The 16,807-nt window shown below is 27.9% G+C and overlaps 5 protein-coding genes and 1 long non-coding RNA gene across 10 annotated transcripts; 3 read left to right on the top strand and 3 right to left on the bottom strand.

The window, feature by feature from the left end:
* The first annotated feature begins 41 nt into the window (after window positions 1–41).
* On the top strand, window positions 42–2,029 carry LOC117231211 (eukaryotic translation initiation factor 3 subunit L). The gene is made up of 3 exons (XM_033489414.1): window positions 42–219; window positions 291–1,751; window positions 1,837–2,029. The coding sequence occupies exons 1-3, from the start codon at window positions 199–201 to the stop codon at window positions 1,969–1,971; spliced, it is 1,617 nt and encodes a 538-aa protein (XP_033345305.1). The 5' UTR covers window positions 42–198; the 3' UTR covers window positions 1,972–2,029.
* Window positions 2,019–7,288, bottom strand: LOC117231210 (ATPase family AAA domain-containing protein 5). Of its 4 annotated transcripts, none has more exons than XM_033489412.1 (6): window positions 7,136–7,288; window positions 5,647–6,558; window positions 5,244–5,554; window positions 3,827–5,006; window positions 3,315–3,732; window positions 2,019–3,213 (listed from the first exon to the last, which is right to left on the bottom strand). In XM_033489412.1, exons 2-6 carry the CDS (start codon window positions 6,543–6,545, stop codon window positions 2,452–2,454), a joined length of 3,570 nt encoding a protein of 1,189 aa, XP_033345303.1. In that variant the 5' UTR covers window positions 6,546–6,558; window positions 7,136–7,288; the 3' UTR covers window positions 2,019–2,451. The 4 variants fall into 4 exon arrangements, with proteins under 4 accessions (XP_033345303.1, XP_033345301.1, XP_033345302.1 ...); XM_033489410.1 differs by lacking the exon at window positions 7,136–7,288 and adding an exon at window positions 6,704–6,873 and having other exon boundaries at window positions 5,647–6,568; XM_033489411.1 differs by lacking the exon at window positions 7,136–7,288 and adding an exon at window positions 6,704–6,873.
* Window positions 7,289–7,368: 80 nt separating this feature from the next.
* On the top strand, window positions 7,369–8,761 carry LOC117231213. The gene is made up of 2 exons (XR_004492919.1): window positions 7,369–7,588; window positions 7,677–8,761. It is a non-coding gene; the product is annotated as an uncharacterized LOC117231213 (long non-coding RNA).
* A 354-nt stretch (window positions 8,762–9,115) lies between these two features.
* LOC117231475 (chitobiosyldiphosphodolichol beta-mannosyltransferase) lies at window positions 9,116–11,365 on the top strand. 2 transcript variants are annotated; one of them, XM_033489952.1, is made up of 6 exons: window positions 9,116–9,621; window positions 9,812–10,154; window positions 10,224–10,471; window positions 10,571–10,744; window positions 10,822–10,936; window positions 11,079–11,365. In XM_033489952.1, exons 1-6 carry the CDS (start codon window positions 9,345–9,347, stop codon window positions 11,290–11,292), a joined length of 1,371 nt encoding a protein of 456 aa, XP_033345843.1. In that variant the 5' UTR covers window positions 9,116–9,344; the 3' UTR covers window positions 11,293–11,365. The 2 variants fall into 2 exon arrangements, with proteins under 2 accessions (XP_033345843.1, XP_033345844.1); XM_033489953.1 differs by lacking the exon at window positions 9,116–9,621 and adding an exon at window positions 9,626–9,644 and having other exon boundaries at window positions 11,079–11,350.
* Window positions 11,366–11,760: 395 nt separating this feature from the next.
* LOC117231477 (NHP2-like protein 1) lies at window positions 11,761–12,845 on the bottom strand. Its single transcript, XM_033489955.1, has 2 exons — window positions 12,608–12,845; window positions 11,761–12,384 (listed from the first exon to the last, which is right to left on the bottom strand). The coding sequence occupies exons 1-2, from the start codon at window positions 12,608–12,610 to the stop codon at window positions 12,004–12,006; spliced, it is 384 nt and encodes a 127-aa protein (XP_033345846.1). The 5' UTR covers window positions 12,611–12,845; the 3' UTR covers window positions 11,761–12,003.
* Window positions 12,846–12,963: 118 nt separating this feature from the next.
* Window positions 12,964–15,919, bottom strand: LOC117231478. The gene is made up of 5 exons (XM_033489957.1): window positions 15,655–15,919; window positions 15,319–15,541; window positions 13,977–14,388; window positions 13,407–13,581; window positions 12,964–13,259 (listed from the first exon to the last, which is right to left on the bottom strand). Exons 2-5 carry the CDS (start codon window positions 15,496–15,498, stop codon window positions 13,118–13,120), a joined length of 909 nt encoding a protein of 302 aa, XP_033345848.1. The 5' UTR covers window positions 15,499–15,541; window positions 15,655–15,919; the 3' UTR covers window positions 12,964–13,117.
* Between the last annotated feature and the right edge of the window lie 888 nt (window positions 15,920–16,807).

Raw genomic sequence — 16,807 nt, 5'->3', positions numbered from 1 at the left:
TCGGCTAGACTATTAATGTTGAATTTTATCTTCAAATACAATTTGTAAGAGGCATATCTTAGTTTGGATTAGTTTATGATCATGCCATTTAGTAACTCGTGAACTATCTGCCGATCTTTTTGGTTAGCTTGTTGCTTTAACGCATAGGTTATACCAAGTGTTTTATATAAAATATAAAGTTAGTTAAAAGTAATTACCATGTATGACGATTATAGCGAGGTAAATATTACTTAAGTAAATATTCGTATTTTTTATCATATTATAGTGATTAATATTTATATTATTTTAAGTATGATGCTTATGACGATTATGGACCACCAGATGTTCATGGTGACCAGTATGACAGATTAGGTTATCGTCAAGTACCAGAAGTTGTACGAAATTTTCTGGTTTTCTTACGCAATTGTATAAATGAAGGAATGATTTTTGAGATTCAAAATCTTTATGAAACAACGTTCCCGAAAATCTCAGAACAATTATTTGATAAGTCTTCTTGGCCAGATACTCAAACAATTGCACATATAGTTGACAATGATCCAGTATTTCTTACTCTGTATAAAGAGCTTTATTATCGTCATATCTATGCCCGAATGCAAGGACCAACATTAGAACAACGTCTTGGTTCTTTTTATAATTATTGTGATCTTTTTAATTATATTTTACGTCCAGAGACTCCAGTTCAATTAGAGTTACCCGATCAATGGTTATGGGAGCTTATTGATGAATTTGTTTACCAATTTCAGTCTTTTACTCAATATCGTGCTAATTTATCAAATAAAACACCTGAAGAAATTGAAAATTTAAATGCACATAGCAAAACATGGGATGTATTGTGTGTTTTAAATGTTTTACATTATTTAGTAGACAAATCAAAAATCAAAAGTCAATTAGAAGTATATGCAAGTGGTGGAGATCCAGATTCTGTTGCTGGTGTATTTGGAAGACACTCTTTGTATAAAATGCTTGGATATTTTTCTCTTGTAGGATTGTTACGTTTACATTCTCTTTTGGGAGACTATTATCAAGCCATTAAAGTATTAGAAAATGTTGAACTTTATAAAAAGAGTGCATACTCACATGTTCCTGGTTGTCAAATATCAACAGCATATTATGTTGGTTTTGCTTATATGATGATGCGGAGATATGCAGATGCAATCAGAACATTTTCTGGTATTTTATTATATATTCAAAGAACCAAACAGTTGTTTGCAACAAGAAGTTACCAAAATGATCAAATTAATAAGCAAACAGAGCAAATGTATCATTTATTAGCAATCTGTCTTGTTCTTCATCCACAATGTATAGATGACGGATTACAACAGGCGTTACGTGACAAAAATTATCATGAAAAAATGTATAAAATGCAATATGGAGATTTAGTTGAATTTGAATCATGCTTTCTATTTGCATGTCCAAAGTTTTTATCTCTTACACCACCAAACCCTGATAATCCAACTGAAGATTATGTTCGAGAAGCAATTAAGCATCAAACTCAAGTCTTTATGGATGAAGTTGTTCAACAAAAGATGTTACCAACTATTCGTTCATATTTAAAATTATATACTACTTTGCCATTAAGTAAACTAGCTACATTTATGTGTAGTAATACTAGACCAGATGAGAGCTGGGATTTAGATAAAGAAGTCAGTGCATTAACTATTCATCTATTGTGTTTTAAACATAAAATGAAGAATATTGTTTGGACAAAAGGTGCATCAGGATTAGATGGAAAATTTCAATCTGGCTCAGAGGTAATTTGTTATTTAATATGACATTGATTAATTTAGTTTTATATTTACTATCATTAAAAAATAATCACAACGCATGTTGTTACAGCTGGATTTTTATATAGATCACGATATGATTCATATTGCGGACACGAAAGTAGCACATCGTTATGGAGACTTCTTCATTCGCAAAATTCTAAAATTTGAAGAATTAAATCGCAAGTTACATCATATAAAAATTTAAGTCTCTACATTGATATCATTCTTACTAAAGAAAATAAAAAACATTGATTAATAATAAATATATCTTTTATTTATGTAATCATAAGATTCAAGACATAATCTGTTAGCCTAAGACAGTTTGGAGGCACTATGTATAATACAACTTTACATTAATTCTATGCTTATACAATATTACTGCTCTTAGAAAAAAGATATATAATGTTGAATATTTTTCAAGATAACAGGTATTTTGCTTCATTATTAATATATAAAATATTTATGTATGTTTTTAATATTATAAAAGTAGGCATGACTAACAATCTACAATCTATTTTCTTTAAAAAAAAAGGATTAAAAAGTAAAATATAATTAAATAATAACACTCATTTTTCTAGCGTTTTATAAACATGCACTGCTTCTTTTGATTTATTATATATTTGAAAATAATATTTGCACTATGTTTATAAATGTTTATAACATATTTAATGCAAAAAATTAATCGTTATAAGAGACCACTATTATTTTCACTTTGTATATTATTGTCAACTTTATCGTGCATTATTTTGCATGCTGCCGCTAAAATATTAGGTTGAAATAATGTAGATGGTGCTTTCAAATTATGAAGATAATGAAAGAACCGATTTCTTCTTTTATTATTGTTGTTAGCCCTTAATGCTTCTGCTCTACATATTGTTCTTACAGATGGGAGGTAATCTGTAGCTATAATTTGATGGTCAAGCAATAACGATGTAGTTTGTGACAAGGCTTCATTTACTCCTTTATTTGACTGTTTTTTTAACATAATATTATCTTGATATTGTGTCCCATTGTAGTCATTCAATTCCTCTTTACATATAATTTTACTACCTATCCATTCAGCTATTTCTAGACATATATTACTAGAAGCTGAATATGGAGCAGTATTTTCGACCAAAGATAAATTGGGTTGTGCTTTTTTTTGCCACAGATTTAATGCACAATCTTCTATTTCAATTAGAGATGATAGTAAAGCTATATTATCTAATTTATTTGCTATATTATTTAGTATGTTTTTGTCATCATTTGTTACTTCGTTACTTGCAACTCTTTTCCTTTTCCCCCTCTTAGTTATTTTAATTGCCGGCTTGTGTATATAATACCGTATATTTTGCCAAAATGAATTTTTAAAACTTATGGTCTGTTCCAATATTCGTGGTGGACCAGATAACAATAAATATTGTAACTGTAATATAGCTTTTCGTAAATCACCGCTTTGCAATAACTCCTGTAAATAAGAAGAATTTTAGTATTTACAATTTCATCTCTATAAAATTAATAAAATAATGCATATTAATTTTGCTTATACATCATATAAGTCAAACTTACTGTTATACAATTAGATGGAAGTCTATAACCAGTTTCTGCCAATGAAATTAATTCTAATAAAACACAAACTCTATTCCCAACAGGCTCTTGAAAATAAATTCTGTTTTGTTGAGGTGCCATTTTATTGAGATGGGAACAAACGTCTCTACACGTCATAACAATTGGACGCTTTGAATTTGATGCTAATTGATATGTAGCAGAAATAAAACCTTCATCTTCTTCAAATATAATATCAACATCTTCTAAAAGAATGAGGGAGTTTTGTGGTATTTTCTTTGGCATAATTTCATCTGAAACTAGGTCACAAAATACAGATATTTTCTCATTTTTCTTAATTCGATGTGATTTAGTTGCTTCTTCTAATTCTTTTAAAAGCTTTTTTCCTGTTCTTCTAGATGATGCATTTAACTCTAATACACTAAAAAAGAATTTTTTATTATATATATATATACACAAATTATATAACGTTCTTAATCATATACGTCAATTTAATATAATTTTTTAATACTAACATGTAACCAAATTCATCTGCTAGTGCATATACGCTCGCAGTCTTACCGCAGCCATGTGGTCCGAGTAATACAGCTACTTGATTATTTTCACTAATTCTTGTTTGACAACTATCAGATGAATAAAATTCATCTCCACTGCTAACATCTTCATTGGTAAACATCGGTTTCCACCCAAGCAGCCATTCCCTCAATTTTGCTACTGCTTCTTCGTTTCCAACTATTTCCTGAGAACATTTTGGTCTGTATTTGTAAGTCCAACTACAGTATTCAAATTGATCCTCCTTAGTTTTGTATTCTATTACTTCTTTTCTTCCCGATTGTTTATTTTTTTTAGTTTTTGTTCTAGGAGATACTATTTTATTAGGTTGTTCCTTAACAATAAATGAAATAACATCCCACATGTCTTTTACATTTGAACAACGTTTTTCTATATCTGTTAATACTTCTTCAATTTTCGGTTTGTTAATTTTTTCTAAAGCTATCAATTTTTTCTTGGAAAAATCTATTAAAGATTTAAAATCGTTTATATCTATAATTGGAACATAATTGTTACAGATTTCTTTTGGGATATTAAAAATGTTAGTTTCATGCCAAGATAAATTATTTAACTGTGTAACATGACTAATGAGTGGAAATGGTAATATACTACAAACATTTACTTTCCGATTTTTATTTTTACTATTATTATCTGTCATATCTGGCTGTAAAAACAATCGTCGTGCTGCAATTATTTCTGGATTTTGCCTTTTCCGTTTGGTAAATAAAGGAGCTAATTTATCAAATGTTTTTCTCCTTAAACTGTTGTCCTTGATAATCATACAATCCTCTTCATTTTGTTTATTTTCTGTAGTATATTCTAAATTAGTATTACTATAGTTCTTTACGTTACTATTTTTTATCAAAGTTGAATCATGTTTATCACACTTGATAAATTTCTGTTTATTCTCAGATTTGTTATTTAAACATTTATTGTTATTTTTTGAACTTTCCGAATGTTCACGTTTCTCTAGCTTTAATTTTGTATATTCATCTGCTGGCTTTGATATTTCTTTTACATTCCTATTTTTTGTTGATAAGTTTTCTGAATCTAGATTTCTAGTTGATCCACATTTTTTATAATTTTTCATATCTAATTTAACCTTACTTCTTGGTGAGAATAATTCTTCATCACTGGTATCACCTATTTAAAAAGTAAATAATTTATTTTAAAAAGTACACAATAAAATGTATGTATAATAAAATATTAAAATAAAAAGTCAGCGATCAAAGTGTAAAAGCTCACTGCCATCAACCAAAATATTTGATTTTGGGAGACTCCCATACATTTTTTTACATCATATGTATTTCTCTCTCTTCCTCTCTCTCTCTTCAGATTTTTTATATAATGAATTAGAAGTAATATTTAGGTTTCAAATACCTGCTGAAGCATTTTCATTTTCATAAGTTTGAAGTTTGATTCGCAACGACCATCTATGCTTGTGATTCTGTTCATTTTGTTGCTTTTTTTTATTACTCAAGATATTAATGTTTTCAGATTCTATGATTCTAATGTCATCCATTTGAGATAATTCTAATTTATTAGGTTTCTTATTTGATTGTACCGTACTACTTAAATCTGACTTATATAATTCACATCTAGCATTGTTTTCTGTCATATGTACATCAGCTTTTACTACAATAGTGGACATATTTGCCATATTTGTATGTACTAAATCCATTGGAATTTTGCTATATTGTATAAAATAAACATAAAAAAGAATATTGAAAATAAAAGAAATTCATAGTTCAAGAGAAAAAATGAGTAACTACTAATTCCTTACCTGAAATAATTTAATAAACTACCACCTGATTGCTTATGATTTAAAATAGTTGTACTCATGTTACTATCCTTTCTCTCTTCACCTTTAAACAGCTTTATACGATTTTGTATTATTTGTTCTATTTTTTCACCTTCTTCCATCTCTGCAAGTTTTCTTTTAGAATATCCTTTCTTATCAGCTAACGCTATTAGTTTTTCTTTAGAACGTTTTAGTTTCTCTCTATACTCTTCTGATTTTCTGCTATTTACTTCTTCATTTTGAGGAAGAACTTTTATTGGTGAGACATATTGAACTACCTTATTGCGATTCATTAGAATTTGAAAAGCATTTGATTCTTCCCTACTATTTTCAATCTCATTATTAGAATCAATAGTTACTACCTCTATATCATCAATAACTTCTCTACTTTTAAGTGTATTATCTATGCTTATATCTTCACTAATATTTGTCTTATTACTCAATTCTTTTCTATACTTTTTATTACTGCTTAATCGAGTTTTAACATTACCTTCTTTACTTTGCTCTCTATTTTTTATATCCAAATCATTTGTTCCTAAATTTAGATAACTTGAAGATTGATCTGTTGATTTGTTTCGTTTGGAGGGCTTTCGAACACTTTTTGGAAAAGATTTTTTTGGTGTTTCACATGAATCTTTATCTTCATTATTTATTTTAGCAAATGGACTAGGCGTTTTATCAATCATATCACTGCTATTGTCCATAATATCACATACTCTTTCGTTAGAATTCGTTCGAGATATTTTAATTTTAACACGATTACGCTTTCCTTTAGAATCCTTTCTATACTTCATTTCTTTTTTCGTATCATTATCAGAATGTATCGATACGTCATTAGTAGACTGTACATTGTCCTCAAAATACTGTGTAATATTCCTCATCCTTCATTACTACCTGAGAAAAACTTCGAAAATATGAAAATTACGGTAAAAGCAATTGATATAAAATTTACTATTTGTACAGCAATAGTATAAGATTTTGGCGCCACGACACATGTGTAATGTGTATACTACAGATATGGATTTGATTATAATATTGCTATCATTTGCTTTAGAACTCTGTTGGCAATATTACAAATTAAATTCCTCAGTTAGGTTATTTCTACTTTTCATAAGCGAATTTTTGCATATATATCTCAATTTATAATAAAATAAAGTGACGAAACAATATCACATAAATATATGTACTTTATTTTATCTTATATAGAAGATATTTATTTGGTTCTCATCAGTGGTCAGCGATCTTAGTCATAAAAGTAATTTTATGAGATACAAAAAAGAGCTATAAAATAATGTAAAATTTTAGAAATTATTTATTTAATTCTTAGAAAATATTTATATTAAATTATAAAAAAAACGTAACATTTTTATATTACGATTTTACAGGCATTTAAGTAAAAAAAAATTATATAATTATTGTTCACTGGTAAGTGTATAAGCATATATGAAAGTTATTTATAATATAGGTCCACCTTTTGAATTTTATTATAAAACATAAATCTCTAATTTTGTATAAAATTTGTTTGCTTTCAGATTGTTGTATTATCCATGAACCTAAGAATTTAATTTCTATTATTTATCCAACGAGATGAAAGAATAAACATAAACAAAATGTGAATACTGTTGCTGCAGCTATTGGTTGCCTACTAGTGAAATTCGGGTGTTACTAGCCAGCAGTAAAGCATATTTACTTTTACCAAAGAAGAAATGAGAGTGCCCACGTTTATGGTTCTGGTGACTTCCGGATTAGTGCTGCATTATGTGGCTAAGTGCTGAATGTGACATATGCTAGCATATACAAGATCCTATAGAATTAGGGATCTGCCACGTTTGGTTATACGCTAGCATAGACAAGAAACTATCGAGTTCCGCGCTACAAGAACCCATTTAATTGTACGGTTCTATGGAAAAATTCATGTCTACAAGTATGAAAATAACAAAATCAGAAAATAATTAAACTAATTGTAAGTTACCTAAAAAAAAAAAATTAATTGTTTATTATATTTCTTTTAGAGAAAAAAAGAGAATATTCTCTTTGAGTTGATTGAATGATGCAATAATTTTGACATATACACCACTTAGATTTAACGTCAACCCTTAGCAATTGTACTGGCATGGATATTTTTTCATTAGTACCACTTTTTTTTCCTTAGTACGTACAATGGCATTTATTGAGACAAATTCAATGACGTTGCATATAAGATCATTTACTATTGTAAAATATTATAAATTCGTCAGTTTCTAAGGAATCAAGTGAGCCGAAGTCGCGCAGCTACTAGCTATTATGCTCCTATGATGCTTCTCAAATTACCAAACATTACTGAATCCTGAAAACTCAAACTTTAGTCTACACACTTTAGTCGAACAATTGGAGTGCTAAACATGTGTATGACAGTTTCATTTTATTTTGTTTGATGCTTTAATTTTTTAACTGAACTTCGGTTTTCGGGCGTCAATCTCATAATTTGTTTTCCATCTTCTGATAGTACTCGATGAATAGAGACTATAACATATCATATGTCACACCACATGTGTGACATCACATTTAAAATATAACAGTTTTTAGTGTATTTTAGAGACAAAATTCAAATCCAGAGACAGTTTGTGGATAAAAACCTAACCTACATTGACGCATGCGTTCGTAGTCAATCTATATACATCTATAATCTATATAGTCAGTTCCACCGTGCGATAATAAGATTTACGACCCGATATTTACTACTTAGGCCAGGAAAGGCGAAAGTATAAGATTTGACGATCATTTTTTAGCCGAAATATACAAAGCAAATCCTACAAAAAATAGACTACGAATAGAAAAAAGATGTTTTGGTGAATAATGCCGCACTCGAAGAAGACATTAAGAAAGAAGGATGTAAGTCTCAAGAGTTATGAGGAAGGGCAAAAAGCAATTGGTATTTCCTCGAAGGCAGAAGTTTACACTTGAATAGGTACAAGTGTCTCGCTTAAAGGTTTTGGATGCTTTTCCTTTGTAAGATGGTCTATCGCTATAGAGATACCATACATATTAGGTATATCTGATATTTGTAAATGTATTGGCTATTTTCTTCATTGTTTGTTAATAAATTATTATATTCTGACATTTTGTACTATTTCTAACTCTTCTTTATATGTGTTATCGTTCTTCCAGATTATCGCATCTTCGTGTAAAAAATTCATAAATATATTAAATTTTCATAAAAATTTGCGATTTTCTTCCGAAATAAAATTTTCGATACTAATATTGACATAATTTTCTATATCTTTTGAAGTAATTTTTTGGTAGGGAGTTCTAATTGGCTATTTTTTTAAATTTCGTTAAAAGATTTTGTATTTTCATTTCATCTTTCATTTTCATTTAATCTTTCTCCTGCTTTTTCGTCATTCTTTCGCTGGATACAAAATGAGAATTGTCGTCTGTTTTCAGTATAATATGAAATGTTCATTTTGATATAATCCATCAAATTTTAAGACAATCAAAATTCATAAAATTAATAAATTTAGTCAGTAATGAAAGTAAGACGGATAAAAAGCGTGGTTAGTTATGTGGTTACACAAATTAGTCGTTACATCTTCATGTCCTTACATATTTCCTATAGTCAATTTTCTTTCTACTTTTACTAACTCATTTCCGTGAACGAAGTGTAAGGTGATCATACTTTTAAACCAAGGTTTAACTTTAAAATGTGGAGTGTTTATTTATTATTTACGATTTTTCCAATTTTGTTTTTAATTAGACAATTATGTTTAAATCTATATAAAGGACATAAAAATGTTTGTATTGTTGTTCTTGGAGATTTGGGTAGAAGTCCTAGAATGCAATACCATGCGATGTCATTTGCGAAAGAAGGTTACACAGTGGATTTTATAGGTTATCCCGGTTCATTACCTTTAAAACAAATAAGAGAAAATTCTTCTATACATATTTATTACCTTCATCCTCCCCCAGATATAGAAGATAGTACGTATGTACTTGTATTATGAGTAAATACTTTTATAATTTATGTTGATTAATTTTATTTAAAATAAGCACTTTTATTACTTCTTTTGTCTTTGTTTTATTTTATGATTGTATAATACAATTTGTTTGAAGTAATAGCTGTATATAAATATATATTTGTAGAATAAAAGAGTTTTTTCTAATATTTCAGGATTGTCTCGTTTACCTTATTATGTAATAAAAACGATATGGCAAACATCTAACCTTATATGGATATTATTCACTAAACATATATCAAATTATATATTAATACAAAATCCACCTGCAATACCAACGATTCTAGTTTGTTGGTTTTATTCCATAGTTGTTGATTCAAAATTTATTATTGATTGGCATAATTATGCACATACTCTTATGGCATTGACACTAAAAGATGACCACTTACTTGTAAAATTTGCAAAAGCAATTGAAACATATTTTGGTTCTAAGGCACATTATAATTTTTGTGTGTCTCAAGCAATGAAGGAAGATTTACAATTGAAATGGGGCATCAAGTTAGTGTTTTCATATATAAAATAATTCCTATTTTGGAATTTATAATTCAGTATCTTTTTTTTCTTTAGAGCTGAGGTATTATATGATCGACCATCAAATGAATTTCAGCCTATATCATTAACAGAAAAACATATATTTTTATTAAAATTAAGTGAAAAATATAATGTATTAAAAGGTTCTGAAGAGAGCTCAACTGTATTTACGAAATATGTAGAAAATGAAGCACAATTATACTCTAAAAGGCCTGGGTTTATTATATCAAGTACAAGTTGGACAGAAGATGAAGATTTTTCAGTATTGTTAAATGCATTACAGGGTGTGTGTTATATTATTATGGTCAATAATTGATGACATCAATTATTACCATTTATTATTAAATTATTTATTGTTATATTTAAAATTTTTTATTTCGCAGAATATGAAAATGCATTTGAACAAGATATTTGTAAACTACCAGATTTGATTTGTATGATAACTGGTAAAGGTCCTTTGAAAGAATTTTATATGGCTATTATAAAACTAAAGAATTGGAAACATGTCACAATCATAACACCATGGCTTGAAAATGAAGAGTATCCTAAAATGTTAGGTACTAAACTTTAACATAAAATTTTGTATTTATTCTAATATATTTTTGTATATAAGAAGCATAATTTATGTTTATAGCTAGTGCGGATTTAGGCATTTGTCTCCACATATCATCTAGTGGATTGGACTTACCTATGAAAATTATTGATATGTTTGGTTGTGAGCTTCCAGTTTGTGCATATAACTTTAAATGGTAAGCAGAACATTATATTATAATTAGGTCTTTTTATTTATTGTATTTATTAAAGTTTATGTATTATGCTTTGAAAAGTGTTGAATCTATAAATGTTTAAATTTTATATTTAGATTTTTTGTATAGTACATTTGTTTTTTAGTTTATCAGAACTTGTTAAACACAAGGAAAATGGAATGATTTTTTCGAATGACAAAGAACTAGCAGAACAATTGAAATCATGGTTTGAAGATTTTCCTAATAACGATATTCAACACCAACTAGATATAAAATTTCGAGAGGAGTTACATAAATTTCAAAAAAATCGGTGGCATGGTAACTGGTCTTCTATTGCCTTACCTTATTTTAATCAATAATTTATGATTGTAACTTCGTTAATGCATATATTTTTTTTATTATAGCTTTTATAATATATATTTCGTTAATTTATATGTTTTATTTTTTCTAACCTTTACATTTTTCTCATTACTTACTTAATTGAAAACATTTGTTATCATCTTTTTTTAATTGTCTAAAGTAGTTAATTTAAAAGATAAATCCTATTGGTCTAATCATTTTGGCAAGAACAAAATATAATTTTAATAAATAAATTTGGTTTTAAGTGTTATTAAATCGTGAATGTAGGTAAGTATACAATGTGGTCACTTTATTATTGAAAGCGCTTTTCTCATAAATGACAAATATACCAAAATAATGAAAGAAAAATACAATACTTCAATATTTTATGCTTACAATACTTAAAAAAAAAGAAATGATTTTTTATTTTTTAAGTGAAATGTTGTTTATTCTTTTACACAATATGAAAGTAACTATCAAAGTCATACAAGATCATGAATTTTATATGTGATAAAAAACATTTATTTTGGATTGTGATACAGACAGAATATCAATACTTTTTAGTTAACATTTTTCGGTCATAAAGATAACTTATACATAAATTTCATTGCATGAAAGATATATAAGGCTCTATCTTTTGAAATTATTCAAAATTCTGTGTAAAAAATAGAAATAATAGTTTGATTACATTTAAATTTAAAAAGAATGATTCTGAATCAGGTACAAAGTATTTAAACTAAGAGACGTTCAATCTCTTGTTGTATAGCCTGAATCTGTGGTTTTAATTGTGATCCTTCATTAACCGTCACAGAGCAAGCAACAACAGGCCTAGATACACCACAAGCACGACCTAGAGCTTGTTTGCTTCTAACAAATACATATGGTACATTTTTGTCTTCGCACAATAATGGCAAATGCAGCAAAATTTCTAGAGGTTCTGCATCTGCAGCCATTACGATAAATTCTGATAAGCCACGATTTAATGTTTTTGTTGCTTCATTGGCCCCTTTCCTTAATTGTTTATAATTCATGGCTTGTTGCACTAAATTCAAAATTTTAGAAGTCAAAGTAGCGTCTGCTAAAGGATACGCTTTAGGGTTAACTTCATCTCCCTATAAAAGATATTTAAATAATTAGGAAAGAGCAATATTCTTTTGAAAAAATATGTATTTTGACTTAATATCAATATATAAACAAATATAAATAATTATAATTATTTTCATTTATATTAACTGAAAGTTGGTAAATAATCACGTGTGAAACTTAACCTATAAGGTTGCACGTGGATAAAAGAAAACAAATAATTGTAAGTATGAATTATAAATAACAACTTACCATTTTTGCTGATCAAATTATGTTTTAAAATATATTTTAAAAAGAATAGTTTGTTAGAAATTAATTGCTCCTCTCCGCGATTATTTTTGCTTAAAAACCGCTTCACTGAGGATAGAACTCAAATAATCGCTTTAAACTGCGGCAGCCCAATCGCTGTTGGCTTCATTTATACAGAGTGTCACATTTAAATTGATCTCAAGAGTAATTTCAACAGTGATTTCAGAGGATATGTATCGAGATATTATCAAAACATAAAAGTTGAATGGTTTTCATGGATACGTATTTGATGAATAATATATATATTAATAATATATTATAATAAATAAATCATTTGTTCCGTTTTGTAAAAGCGTTACTATATAGTGCATGTATAATATGCATACTAACATATACATGTGCGTATTATATACATAGTTCTTTATCATTACCAAATAATTATCTCAATGCAAAATATTATTTTATAAATAACATTATTAATATTTTATGTTATACATAAACTGTTCATATCAATTACATCGAAAAATATGATTTATTTATCTTTTCCAAAAATGCTTTATGCAAACAGTATGTTGTTTGAGAATTTCCTTCTGTACATACGTTTGTTTGGACATTAGAACATACTTCTGTACCTATTGGCTCTTTCTTTTCATTCCTGCAATTTAGAATACATAAATTGCATTTACATGCCCACTTGTGTGCGCATAGGAAATGTCAGACATTATAGGCATGATAGAGAACAATACATATACATATATATATGCAAACATTTTATTTCATGATAAAATATGTAATATCTTACTCAAAAATATTGGTTGTGTATTTCTCTGGTATTTTCTCAATCATTCCAGATTGCATTATATTCCACGAAAGGTCTATAATACTAGGCGCACATATTAAGTCATTTATAGTTTCAGATTTTTCATCACGAATAGTATCTTCACTTTCATTTTCGATTTGTTTGGTTTCTTGATAATCTGTCATATATACCATGCTCGAAATATTAAGAAATAGTAAAAAATATATCGCTATGCATATGTAATATTAAAAATTATAACATTAATGTATATATTAACAAATATATTACTATATTTAACCTATATAAGGTATTTTGTAATTTAAAAATGATACGTTTCGTAATTGTACGTGTACCTTGTTGGAACTTGTAACTTCATGTATGAATTCTAATTTGAATAAAGTGTAGCAGAATATGAATAAAAAAAACTTCACTTTTATATATATATATATATATATAACAGAAATATTTATAAAAAGACACGAATAAAAATCGTATGCTTTCAAAATGACCGCTAATGATGGAGTTCAATGTAGAATAAGATTCTTAAAGTTCTATGTAGTATTAACAATTTACTTTTTAAGCAAACACATTGCGGAAGAATTAAAGTCATATCGTATCCAAGCGGTATCGAATCTTTTCCTTTTATTCGTTGCTCTTCTCTAGGATGAGGTTCAAATAGATCTAGATACATGCTTGTGTCTCCACCATTTTCTACACAATTAAGCAGTTTCTCGAATGAATCTGTTAATTTCGTTTCAGAAGTATCTGTCAATTTTTGAATTTCTTTCCAATTCGTGCAACAATCTGAACAGTCTTCGCTCAACGATTTTAATTTTCTTTCGTTTTCTAAGCAGATACATGACGCTTCGTCCTTACATGTACAATGACTGCTTTCTTTCCTGATGGTTCCACAAATTGATAGAATAGTAGATTCTGTGGAATTTCTGCACACGCCGTCTTCCTTTCTTATAGCTCTATTGTTTCTCTAAACATAAGTAAATTTATAGCTAGATATATTATGTTTTTGTTGCTTTTTTTACATATTTTTTTGTTTTAAAATTTTTGGCGTCCATTATCTTTGTGTACAATAATCTTACGAGTATTACGATAATATATCATTTTTATTTTGAAGTTCTGTTTAGTTAATAATTAATGGAGGGGTTCAGTGAGAAAGAAAAGGCATTGCCGAATAAACATGATAAAGGTGCATCTAAACCAAATTAAACTTGTGATACGTCGATCGAAAGAAAACCGTTTCGACAAAGTTGTGTGTAGAGTGATCTATTTATATAATTGATATATTGCATATATCATATGAAAGCTTGTGATCAACGATGACACGGATTGTGGTAGTAGAAGATAAAACATTTTTAAATTTACGGAAACGTAAAAAGATCTGTTGTTTCTAAAAAAAGTGGTTTTTAATTTTGTTATTTATGACTCACCATTCCGACAAATCTAAGAAAGTTATGAGTTAATAAATATGGTAGGCCACTTTCATTGTAAAAGTATAGATGTTGTCATTTAATAACTTCAATAAAAAATTGGCCTTTTAAAACTTTCCTAATTTTTAGAAAATAGGATTTTAGGTCAAAAGGTCTTAAAAAATTCCCAGATATATAACAATATAGCTATAGTATCTTAAATTTTTACCATAATTTCTTATAGGATAGAACAAAAGAAATCAAGCATAGCTTGTAAATCATGTTTAAGCCTGTAATCATGATCAATAACTACCCTAATAATAGAGGTAGGGTGCTAAAATCTGGTCGAAATGGATTTCCTACGAAGCTTTTTCGATTGACGTTTGACAATTTTAATTTGATTTAAATACACTTTTACCATGTTTATTCGGCTATGCCTTTTTATTAAAGAGCATTTCGAAAAGAACTTAAAATGAATGATTATTATTTACCGATTTCTTTGACCACTTATCTGTCTTCGTGCATGGCGGTAAAAGTCCAATATGCGCGTTGCGTGGAGAATTGATAAAGTATTTATTGCCATTTTCCTCCAAATTAATTACTCCACTATACCTCGTTGTACCATACGCTGGTATAGGGCCAGTATTTCTCGTAGTACAATTTACTAACATTTCCTTATGAAACTTCTCGACTTAGATTGGACATACAGATTTTCTAAAGATATATCAATGTGAATAATTCATTATTCTCACTCAATTAGTTTTTAAAAAATGTTCAATATATAGAGCTGTCTAATTTTAATGGTTTATACAATAGTTTATACAAACATTGTAATTCGCATGATCTTCGATAATTTATGTTGACCGAAGATAGAAATTTAACATGATCCTAAAAATTTATAATTAATTTTCTCCGGTTAATGATTTACCGACTGATGAATTTGCTATACATATGTAAAATGATAGAAAGCAATGACTGGCTATGAAAACACGGAAATCGATACTCCAGCGCATCTGCTTCAGGGCAAACCTGGAGAGATATGAATACAGTTTTAGGAGTTTGAATTATGAATATGAAACATGAACGAATTAACACTATCTGAAATATTACATATTTGAAATAACGAATTATTTTATAACGATTTCATTTTTCAAAAACATTTGTGATTTTGGGAAATAATTTTCAAAGAATAATTATTTTGCATTTGAAATATTTATATATTTATATAAATATCAATTCAAAGTATATCATGGGATTAACACTAAACCTACTGACACTTCGTGCGGTTAAAATGACCGATGATTAAAGAAGTAATAGTTTTTATGATTTAATTTAGATAATGATTAATTTATAACTAAATGTATATAAAATGGTGAACTTTCATATAATTTCGTCGAAATTTACTTTTGTTTAATTTCAATTATAGACTTAAATAAAATTACACTTTTATTTATATAGAGATATATCTTATTCAACTGTTTTACAAATTATCTTATTATCATATTTCCAATACATATTTCCCGCATCTTAAATAAATTTTCATAATTTTGTAACCTTTATAATTTTTTACTTGACAAGTTTTTTGTAGTAATTAATCTAAACTTGTTGATAGTTTTATTGCATGGTTTTTTCCCGCGATTCTTTATATAAAAGTAATGTATGCATCAGGTTTATAACAATTTTGTGAATTCTCTATAAGAACCTAACCCACGCTGTAGACACCATTGCAAATTTAATGGTTCGTAAATGTTGGCTTCTTTCGCTCTTCTAATCAAATTAACCTCATAATTTCAGCAAAGTCATTCCTGCTCATTGTTTTTGAAAAAAATGCAGGTCTCCGAGTTTTATTCCACAAATATGAAACATCTAAATTCTTTGTCTAATATGCACCTCAGGCATAAGCAGAGCAATAAATGCATCTATTTGCCGTATTTGTTAAATTCCGTTTTTACTTGTTCTTTCATTATATGCCGTTTAACG

Source organism: Bombus vosnesenskii, unplaced genomic scaffold (genome assembly GCF_011952255.1).
Source record: "Bombus vosnesenskii isolate JDL3184/JDL3185 unplaced genomic scaffold, Bvos_JDL3184-5_v1.1 scf7180000013272, whole genome shotgun sequence".
NCBI lineage: Eukaryota > Metazoa > Arthropoda > Insecta > Hymenoptera > Apidae > Bombus > Bombus vosnesenskii.
The sequence above is the reverse complement of the archived record's forward strand: the minus strand, read 5'-3'. Positions and strand labels throughout refer to the sequence as shown.

Bases quoted from the DNA above. Each gene is read 5' to 3' on its own strand.
- LOC117231475 (XM_033489952.1), top strand. From the start codon at position 9,345: ATGTGGAGTGTTTATTTATTATTTACGATTTTTCCAATTTTGTTTTTA. The intron at 9,622-9,811 runs GTACGTATGTAC...CTAATATTTCAG, and splicing joins TCCCCCAGATATAGAAGATA to GATTGTCTCGTTTACCTTAT. The intron at 10,937-11,078 runs GTAAGCAGAACA...TTTGTTTTTTAG, and splicing joins TGTGCATATAACTTTAAATG to TTTATCAGAACTTGTTAAAC.
- LOC117231210 (XM_033489412.1), bottom strand. From the start codon at position 6,545: ATGAGGAATATTACACAGTATTTTGAGGACAATGTACAGTCTACTAAT. The intron at 5,007-5,243 runs GTATTTGAAACC...CTTTTTAAATAG, and splicing joins AAATGAAAATGCTTCAGCAG to GTGATACCAGTGATGAAGAA. The intron at 3,214-3,314 runs GTAAGTTTGACT...TCTTATTTACAG, and splicing joins TTCCATCTAATTGTATAACA to GAGTTATTGCAAAGCGGTGA.
- LOC117231478 (XM_033489957.1), bottom strand. From the start codon at position 15,498: ATGTTAGTAAATTGTACTACGAGAAATACTGGCCCTATACCAGCGTAT. The intron at 13,582-13,976 runs GTAAATTGTTAA...TATATATGACAG, and splicing joins GCAATGTGTTTGCTTAAAAA to ATTATCAAGAAACCAAACAA. The intron at 13,260-13,406 runs GTAAGATATTAC...TCTAAATTGCAG, and splicing joins TACACAACCAATATTTTTGA to GAATGAAAAGAAAGAGCCAA.
- LOC117231211 (XM_033489414.1), top strand. From the start codon at position 199: ATGTATGACGATTATAGCGAG. The intron at 220-290 runs GTAAATATTACT...TATTATTTTAAG, and splicing joins TGTATGACGATTATAGCGAG to TATGATGCTTATGACGATTA. The intron at 1,752-1,836 runs GTAATTTGTTAT...ATGTTGTTACAG, and splicing joins AATTTCAATCTGGCTCAGAG to CTGGATTTTTATATAGATCA.